Consider the following 8,907-nt stretch of genomic DNA (forward strand, 5'->3'; position numbering starts at 1 on the left):
TCACCTTTTGCACATGGGTCACGCTTTACATCATAGCTACAGCTCCATGGATCACATATAAATTCATGGTAGCTACACTTGTAAAGTCACTTTTGGATAAATGAAATTCTGTTGAGATTTGCTGCTGCCAATTCTCCCTCCGAAAGTCATTACTTGCTTAAACCTTCCCTGCAACTTCCTTCCTTGTATGGACGGCTGCCTGAGTTGTAGTCATTCACTGAGCATATCATCCAGTTTCATTAAACTCACCATACACTTCCTCCGCTGCCATTAACATCTCTTCCAGACCTCCGTTGGAGCTACCGAGAATTATTCTCAGTTGAAGCTCGAGGTGCAATTCTCGAAGTTCAGCACGGCTCCGTTGAATCAGATCTCTCGGATCAGTAGATCAGCTACTCTGCATCAGTCATCAGTTGGTCACTAACACTTTAAGTAACTAGCGTTCTTGAGTTATTGTGTTTTGTATATGCTCTGTGAGAACTGTATGCTTCTGTGATGTAATCTATGATGCGTGAGCTGTAAGGAATATTATGATTAAATCTATGCTAGTGCTAAGCTACGCTAAATGATTCTGATCATGTACTTGTGTATGTCTATAAAAATAATTAATTTAAGATGTTGATTACTGAATTATGCAGGTTATCCCTAAGGTCTAAAACAAACCTTGAAGCACACTGAGAAAGGAGAAAAATGGAGTCTCTAATTCTTCAACTCCATGAAATGTCATCAGCTGTGAAATTTGGCAATTTCAAGCTCAAATCTGTCATACCTCACGAATCCACGTAGACCTCCGCCTTGTTATATCTTACCCTTCTGTCCTCTGCAATGTTTCTCAAACCCTCATTTCTTCTGTCTCTTCAACTTCATTTGACCTTGCCTGTGGTGTCCCTTACACCACTCTTCCCTTTGTGTGCTTGTGTTTGCAAATTCCTAAGTTTCACTTTATGTGAAAGCGCAGAAGTTAGCTCCTGTGTGCTCTCCTAAAAATTTAACCATTCCTTTCTAGGAAAACCTCTTCATTTTCTTTTCCTTAGAAAAATTATCATTTCACTTTATTCGTTATGCAAGGTTGATGAACGAGCCGTCCTCAAGCACTTTGACTGGTCTGAAGGGAAAGCAGATGCACTAAGGGAAGCTTTTGAATATCTGGATTTGATGAAGTTGGAGAACCGAGTATCCACATTCATTGATGATCCCCATCTACCATGTGAAGCTGCTCTGAAGAAAATGTATTCATTGCTTGAAAAGTATGCATCCTTTTCTTCTGTATATGCTTTCTCTTGATTACCATTGGTGGATATCTAGTTAACAGATTAATAACACAATCCATACAGCTAAGTCTGTTTAAATAGTTTTCATACATATCCATTAAGGTTGTAGATTCATAATTTCAAGATGCAAAAGGGTTGAACATGACCTTATTATGTCAGGTTTCTTGTAGCTCTCTACAGCTTCACCATTACTTGTTGTAGTGATTCTTTTAATGATTACAATGTTTCCAGCTATGTGCGTGGCTGGTTTAGTGATTTACGTGACCGTAACACTTCAGCTGTCATTGAATCCTTTAAAGGACTTGCTGCAGCCCTCCTCTCATTGCAAATGAATTGTCTCAGGCATGATGTAATTTCTTGTCCATGTAAGTAGTTTGTTGTTTGATAAATATTTTCATTAAATAGCAGAATCTGTTATCCTAGAGTGTGGACATTTTAGCGTAAAGTTGCTTGATCGTATCATATTTGTTGAATAGCACAAACTAATTAAACATTTTAGTGTGATAGTCACATTACTCTTTCCGAACAAAGTTATATTAATATATACAATAATATATGTGTGTTCTAAACTTTAACCTCGATTGTAAGTACTATATACAAATCTGATGATTCAAGGGTGGCATTAACAAGGATTCTACTAGAAGTTAACTGGGGGAAGGTTCAGAACATAAATTGCAGCTGTCAATGAGATTTTGTGCCGTAACTGTTGCTTAGATCCATAGGTCATAGTTACAGAGAATCTATTTTGTGTGGATCAAATCTCAATGTTCTAAAGTTCTGAACACTTGTTTATGCCAGAACCCCAGCGCCATTGTTTGGTCTTCGTAACCAGCCCACCTAGTGGAGAAAGGCTTTGTTTGTTCTTTATTATTGTAACATGCAATAGTTTATATAGGTATAAGCTTAGTTCTGTTATATATGCTCACTTATAATCTCCAATGCAGATTAAGAAAGTCGACTTTCATGATGAGAATTTCTTAGTAAGTGTAAGCAAATCAGCGAATGAGATTGTTGCTACTTACACAAAGGATGACAAGGTACTCATGAAACTTTATTTTCTTATATATACACTTTTCTATGTATTCTGCTTGAGCAACACTTCTTTCTGCTTCTCTTATATGCATTTGGAAATTTCAGAAAATATTTGGGAAGTTAATTTTGCTGATACAAAATTCTGATTGAAAGATCACATGTCTGATTGTTGTTGAAATTGACCAACTTCATTTCCCCACTTCTAGGTTTTTTCTTTTTAGTTTTATTTTTAACTTGGTATTCTAAGTCCTGGCATCAGTTTTTTTTTTTCTGTAATTTTATTTCCTCAATTATGGGTTTTGTCCGCCATCTCTTTTCTGTGGTTCCCATTTTTGGCAGTACCACTCGGTTCTATGCTCCTTTATGTTTGGAGTATAGAATTTCCAAATGCTCAAATCAACATATATGGCCTTGTTGCTCTTAAGGTATGTTTCAATCTTCTGTAGCCTTGTTCTTATGCCTCTGCTGTATAAGCTCTACGAGGTACATCTTTTCATTTTCTGATAGGATCCATGTCTTTTGTTTTTCCAGGCCTTCTATCTTCCATGGGCAATCCTTGCTTTGGATGTCATTTTTGGCTCGCCTACTGTACTTGATAGGTGTAGTATCTAATATCAACTTGATGTGGCCAAACCATATAAGTGGGCTATGGTTGGACTGGTGGCCTTAAAGCTCATGTTGAAAAATGTAAAACATGAATAAACCCTTTTATTTCTGTCATGTCATCTAAAACTTGAATATAAAACATAAAGTTTTCTATTTGATGGCCTATTTCATTTCTTAGTTTTTGTCATTTTGACTCCTGATTAATTGACATATTATAGTTGCTTTATAATGTATATTATTGTGTGTATGTAAAAACATTGTCATGTTATAAGGTTAAATGAAAATTTAATTATTAATAATATTTTTATCATCTTAAAAAATAATTTTAATAAAATACCTAATTAAGTTATTTATTATAAAATTAGTGAAAAATAATTAATAATTGAAAATTTGAAAATTTAAAAAATATTTTAAATGGATTGTGACTGTTCTAAATCTTTAAATGATAATAAAATATAATATATTTTATGGGGATTTTTAATTGTTAGAATATGATAAATTTAACTGTTTTATTTAAATTTGACTGATTTTTTTAATTTAATTACTTTTTAAATTAAATAAATAAAAATTAACTACTAAATAAATAAAAAACTATCAATAATTAAATTATAAAAATTATTTTTATTTATGTTTATAATTGCAACCTTTTGTTATCACATAAAAGTGAACACATAGCATATGTGTTTTCAGTAGTTCATATTAAAATTTTTATCATTGTAATACCAATGAAATCGCCTAACAGATATACTACTTCAGTTAAATTGAAATATGTTCTTCATAAAAATTCAATTTTATGATAATACTAATAATAATTTTAGTTGTGCTATAATATCAGATTAGAATTTTAAAAAATAGATATTATAAACACAATCTGTAAGATAAAATCATGTTTTAAAGTACAATTATTTATAAGTTTGCACTATGTGTTTACCATATTTACATCTTTAGTATATAAATATTCTTTTCCAGAATTTACAAAAATTAAATCAAACAGTTAAATATGTTATGGAAAAAGTAGGAACGTTACTCCCTCCACCACCACCGCTTCATCCCCAACCTCTCCACAAATTTTTTAGTGACAAAACTATTCTTTAATCTTTAACCATTTTACTTTAATCTTATTTATTTACCAAACCCTAAATACTTCCTCACTTTCACACTTTCACTCTCGTGCAACCCCACCCCTCCCAACTTTCTCTCACTCTCTTCTCTTTTTGAGATTTGTTTCTTCCCACCTCTCTCTCACTCTCTTCTCTCTTTCGGTGAGATCCGTTTCTTCTCACCCCAACTCTTCCTTTGCTCTCTTTGTCATCCATCCAGTCCATATCCATTCGTGGTGGTACGGTGGTGTGGTTGTTCGTGATGTTCGTGGTGTGGTGGTGTGACAGTGTTGTTCATGGTGGTGCGGTGGTGGATTTTTTTGAGGAGGAACCAAACTTGGAACCAACATCAATGGTCCATTCACGACCATCGATATCAATACTAGATGAAAGACCTCCAAAATCCAGCATGATTTTATCTGTACGCTTAAAATCCTGCGCTACAACAAGATCAATAGCAAATACCAAGCACACAAACAATGGAACACAAACATAGTACCAATCCATTCTCCACATCACGACACAAAATTCCAAACCCAAACTCAAAGTCAAAGTGTTTTGTTTTCTACCATACAATTGCCAACAACTCTTGTAGGGAATTATAATTCACACATACCCATAATTTAAAGACAATGAAAGACCACAAATTTGATGCCAAGATCTTATATTTTAGGAACCCAATTCAGGAAAGGGAAGTGGGGTGGTGGGTTATGATCAGATCAGCTTGGACCCAGATTTTCCAAAACTGGTAAAATCCAGAGGAGGAGGAAAATGATGAACTAGATTTTCAGTGAACAACAGGTGAACAATGAAAGATGTGGGATAATCACTAATAAGGGTGAGGATGGTTTGGATATTAAAGAAAACTGAAATTTGAGAAAGAAGGTATTTTACCTTGTGCCATGGGAAGAGGAGCTGAAAAGCAACTCGGTGAGTCAAGCGCGACGATCCCGAGTTTTGAGGGTTAAAATGGAATGGATTTGGCAGTTGCTTGCAGTTGGAAGGAGTAGAGAAAAATCGGTGGAAGAGGGAAATGGAGTGAGAAGGTTCCACACGTACTAAAAACTACCTCAAATACCACACACAAAAAACAAACATTTCACAAACAAAACAGAAATTAATTAATAAATCTATAAATTTCTTCACTTTATTTATTATTTAAATAATAGTGTGCACTAAGAATAAACACGTGAACTTTAAACCGATGAGAGCATCCGTCAGCGGATGTCAACATCCGTTTAAGGCAAAACAAATATCGACATCCGTTTTACCTTAAATGGATATTGACATCCGTTAACGGATGCTCACATTCGTTTAAAGTTTACATGTTTATTTTAGGGTTTATTACGCACTTGGACGAAGCTCTGCACTGCACCTTCACCCGTTTTACCACTACACCTTCAAGCACCACTACACCACCAAGACCGACCTTTGGCACCGCTAGATCAATTTCTTCCACCACCACCTGCAACCTCCCAGTAAGCACACTACCTAATGAAACTCCACCACAGTCTCACACCACAATGAAAGAATGAGAGGAAGAAGTGGAACATTAAAAAGGAAGAAGAGCACAATGAAACAATGAGAGAACGAAATCGAACGTTAAAAAGAAAGAAGAGCTTGTGTGCTTGTCGCTGCATGCATTTATGTAGGGGTTTGGAGTGACTAGAAGTTAAAAAATATTAATTCTAAAAATAAAATTTTACTGAAGAGTAAAACAAGAATGGAAAGGTGGAGAAAGGGGTAAAACAGGAATGGGGAGGTGGAGGGAGCAAGGAGTGGTGATGAGAAAACAACGCCCAAAAAGTAGTAGTAACTGATTTAGTGAATTTGTGTGAATTGGGCCCTCTATTTAATTTAGGACTACTAGTCTAATTAAGTAGTGACTATTTTATTTTTCTGCAGCTCCATAAGTTTTAACTGTAACCCATAATTTTTAAAATGCCTATCTTATTTAGGAGGTTCCTCCTTTTTTTTCTATATTTATTTTTTAGTTTTATCATTTAAATATTTTTAAATTAAAATAATAATTTTATTAATTTTACTTTTTAAATGAATGTTTATTTAAATTTAGCTTATTTTTCTATTTAACATAAGTTTAGGTTACATGAAGATGTTATTACATTGTGTGTATTAACTATAATTTGATTTGATTTGATTTGTCACTTTTAGAAATTGAGACATGAGTTTAAAATTTTATATTCGATCAAAATTAATCATATAAAAACAAGAAAATTATAAACTCATTATTTATCCATTGAAAAATGTTTGTGAGATCTTGTAAAGTTATTTTCTTTTTACGACTTCTTTATTATGGGGTATCTATTCGTCAAGTCTCTTTTTTCTATTATTGAAAGGGAGATGTTTGCAAAAGATTTTCTGACGCTTAAGTCAACACTTAATTAGATATTCTGATCAAATTTGAATTAAATTCAAAAGTGAAATCAAGCTATTATTAAAATAATATTTATACGCACTTAATTGACCATGAACCTTATTTGAACGGGCCACAGTTATGTGTCTATTGGCCTTAAAGCCTAATGGCCAACTTACTTACAAAGCTAGGTTTGTTTTCGAATAAATCTTGTGATGGAGAACATCCTTAATTTGCATAAAAGAATGTTGGGAGTTTCATCTTACACTTCCAAACACTTCATCTTACACCTCCAAATATTTCAAAAAAACACAATGCTTAATTAAATGCAATTAAAATATTATTAATTTTTAATAAATGGAGAAGAATCTTTAACCAACAACTTTCACCTTTTAACAACTTTCTCTTCCATCAAAAACGGTTGTTTCTAAATTTGATCTCAATTTCTCTCTTCTTTACTATCTTTGATTTCTCCAAATACAGCTTATGTTCTTCCCCACATCTTATGTCACTATACATTTTTTTTATTGTTAATAAATTTTATTATTTGATACACTTATATTTATTTTAATTAATTAATAATTTATATTTTGATTAAATTTTGATGTTTTCAATTTTTTTTTGCTTTCTAGTTTTTTCATTTTAGTTTAATTACGTTGATTTATAGTTTTTTAATTTTTTATAATTTTAAGATATTTTGTTACTTTTTTAATGAAAAATTAGGATTCTATAATTATATAAATATTATAATTAATTAAATTTATTTTGAATTAAAATTAATTGTTTGTAATTATTTAATATTTATTTAAAATTTTTATAATTGTATACAATTTAATGTTTGATTTGTTTAATATTTAATATTTATTTAAACTACCGAAAAAATAATTTAAAATTTTCATATCAATTTTACATACCAAAATATCATTTAAAATCAATTTTACATACCAATTTTATTTTAATAAATTAAAAAAAGTCATACAATTTACTTTATAATTTTATTAAGAAAATGAAAAACTAATAGAATAAATTAAACATTTATAATTAAATTATAAAATCAATAAAATAATGTAATAAACTTAAAAAATAAAACACAAAAATTATTTTTTACATCAATAAAAAAAACTAATACTAAATATGTTTTTAGTCCCTAAACTATCAAGCGATTTTAGATTTAGTTCATCTTTCAAACTTTGGTACACTTTGATCCTTATCATTAAGAAAACTATAATTTGTCGTCCTCTAAAACCAATGTCGTTAAAATTAGGTTGAGTTGGCTAATGTCTAACCACGTCTAATGATTATGTGTAAATGTGTAATGATGGCTAACGTTTGTCACGTTTCATGTGAGTAATTTAGTTCAAGCAAATTAGGGTTTCTTACCTAGTTAAATTGAGAATTTTTACACGAATGAAAATTAGGGTTCGTAAGTAATTTTTATCTTGAAGATAACTTCAAAATTGCGATTACAATTCATGAGTTAGTTTTGTCTTTGATCAATTTGCTTGAGCGCTTGTTGTGGGTAGAGTGGTTGTTGCATTTGGTGTGGCTTGCAATTGGTGGTTTGAAACTCAATTTTGCTCAATACTGGCTCTAACTAAATTTATATTTCCAACAAATTTGTTTAGTGATTTGAGATGTGTTCGAACTCTAAAATGACCTAAAATTAGGCTGTTATAGAAAATCACCTTGCAACTTCCAATTTTGGCTCACGAATCATGGTTTACTATACTATCGTGCACTTAGACCAATATGTCACGAATTTGTTAGCATTTTTAAAACATCATTTTAGACTTGTTTAAAATGTCACACAGAACAAAAATGCTACCATTCAAAATCTGCATTTAATTTTCAACTCTTGCACCATAAAAATGGCTTGAAATTGGTGGTATGAAACTCAATTTTGCTCAACAGTGGCTCTAACTCAAAATTGATCACTCCAGTAACTTTATTTAGTGATTTTAAATGTGTTCAAACTCTAAAATGACTTAAAACCAAACTGTTACAGAAAATCACCTTGCAACTTCCTATTTTGGCTCAAAAATCATGGTTTACTATACTATTATGCACTTAGACCAATATGTCACTAATTGAACCTTGCTAGCAATTTTAAAACATCATTTTATACTTGTTTAAACTTTCACACAGAATAGAAATGCTACCATTCAAAATTTGCACTTAGTTTTCAACACTTTCACTAGAAAAATGGCTTGAAATTGGTAGTTTGAAATTCAATTTTGGTCAACACTGGCTCTAACTCAAAATTGATCACTCAAGCAACTTTTTTTAGTGATTTTAAATGTGTTCAAACTCTAAAATGACTTAAAACCAGACTATTACAGAAAATCACCTTGCCACTTCCAATTTTGGTTCAAAAATCATGGTTTACTATAATAATATGCACTTAGATCAATTTTTCGTGCTGCAGTGATTTTGTGATGTTTGATAGTTTAAACAAGTCCAAATTGATGTCTTAAAAATGTTACAACAATTCAATTGAAGTCAGATTGACCTGTGCGCAAATTAG

At 31.6% G+C, this 8,907-nt stretch overlaps 1 protein-coding gene and 1 long non-coding RNA gene across 2 annotated transcripts; one reads left to right on the top strand and one right to left on the bottom strand.

Moving 5' to 3' along the window:
* Window positions 1-280: 280 nt before the first annotated feature.
* LOC148202114 (protein INCREASED PETAL GROWTH ANISOTROPY 1-like) lies at window positions 281-3,131 on the top strand (the record flags this gene model as incomplete). The annotated part of the gene is made up of 4 exons (XM_088109522.1): window positions 281-412; window positions 1,069-1,247; window positions 1,503-1,636; window positions 2,216-3,131. Coding segments are annotated over 4 exons (450 nt in total), but the record flags the coding sequence as incomplete, so codon positions are not given.
* Window positions 3,132-3,796: 665 nt separating this feature from the next.
* Window positions 3,797-5,079, bottom strand: LOC148202115 (uncharacterized). The gene is made up of 2 exons (XR_015785294.1): window positions 4,904-5,079; window positions 3,797-4,444 (listed from the first exon to the last, which is right to left on the bottom strand). It is a non-coding gene; the product is annotated as an uncharacterized LOC148202115 (long non-coding RNA).
* Between the last annotated feature and the right edge of the window lie 3,828 nt (window positions 5,080-8,907).

Source organism: Vigna umbellata, chromosome 3, assembly GCF_029865625.1.
Source record: "Vigna umbellata cultivar VRB3 chromosome 3, Vumbellata_1.0, whole genome shotgun sequence".
Taxonomy (NCBI): Eukaryota; Viridiplantae; Streptophyta; class Magnoliopsida; order Fabales; family Fabaceae; genus Vigna; species Vigna umbellata.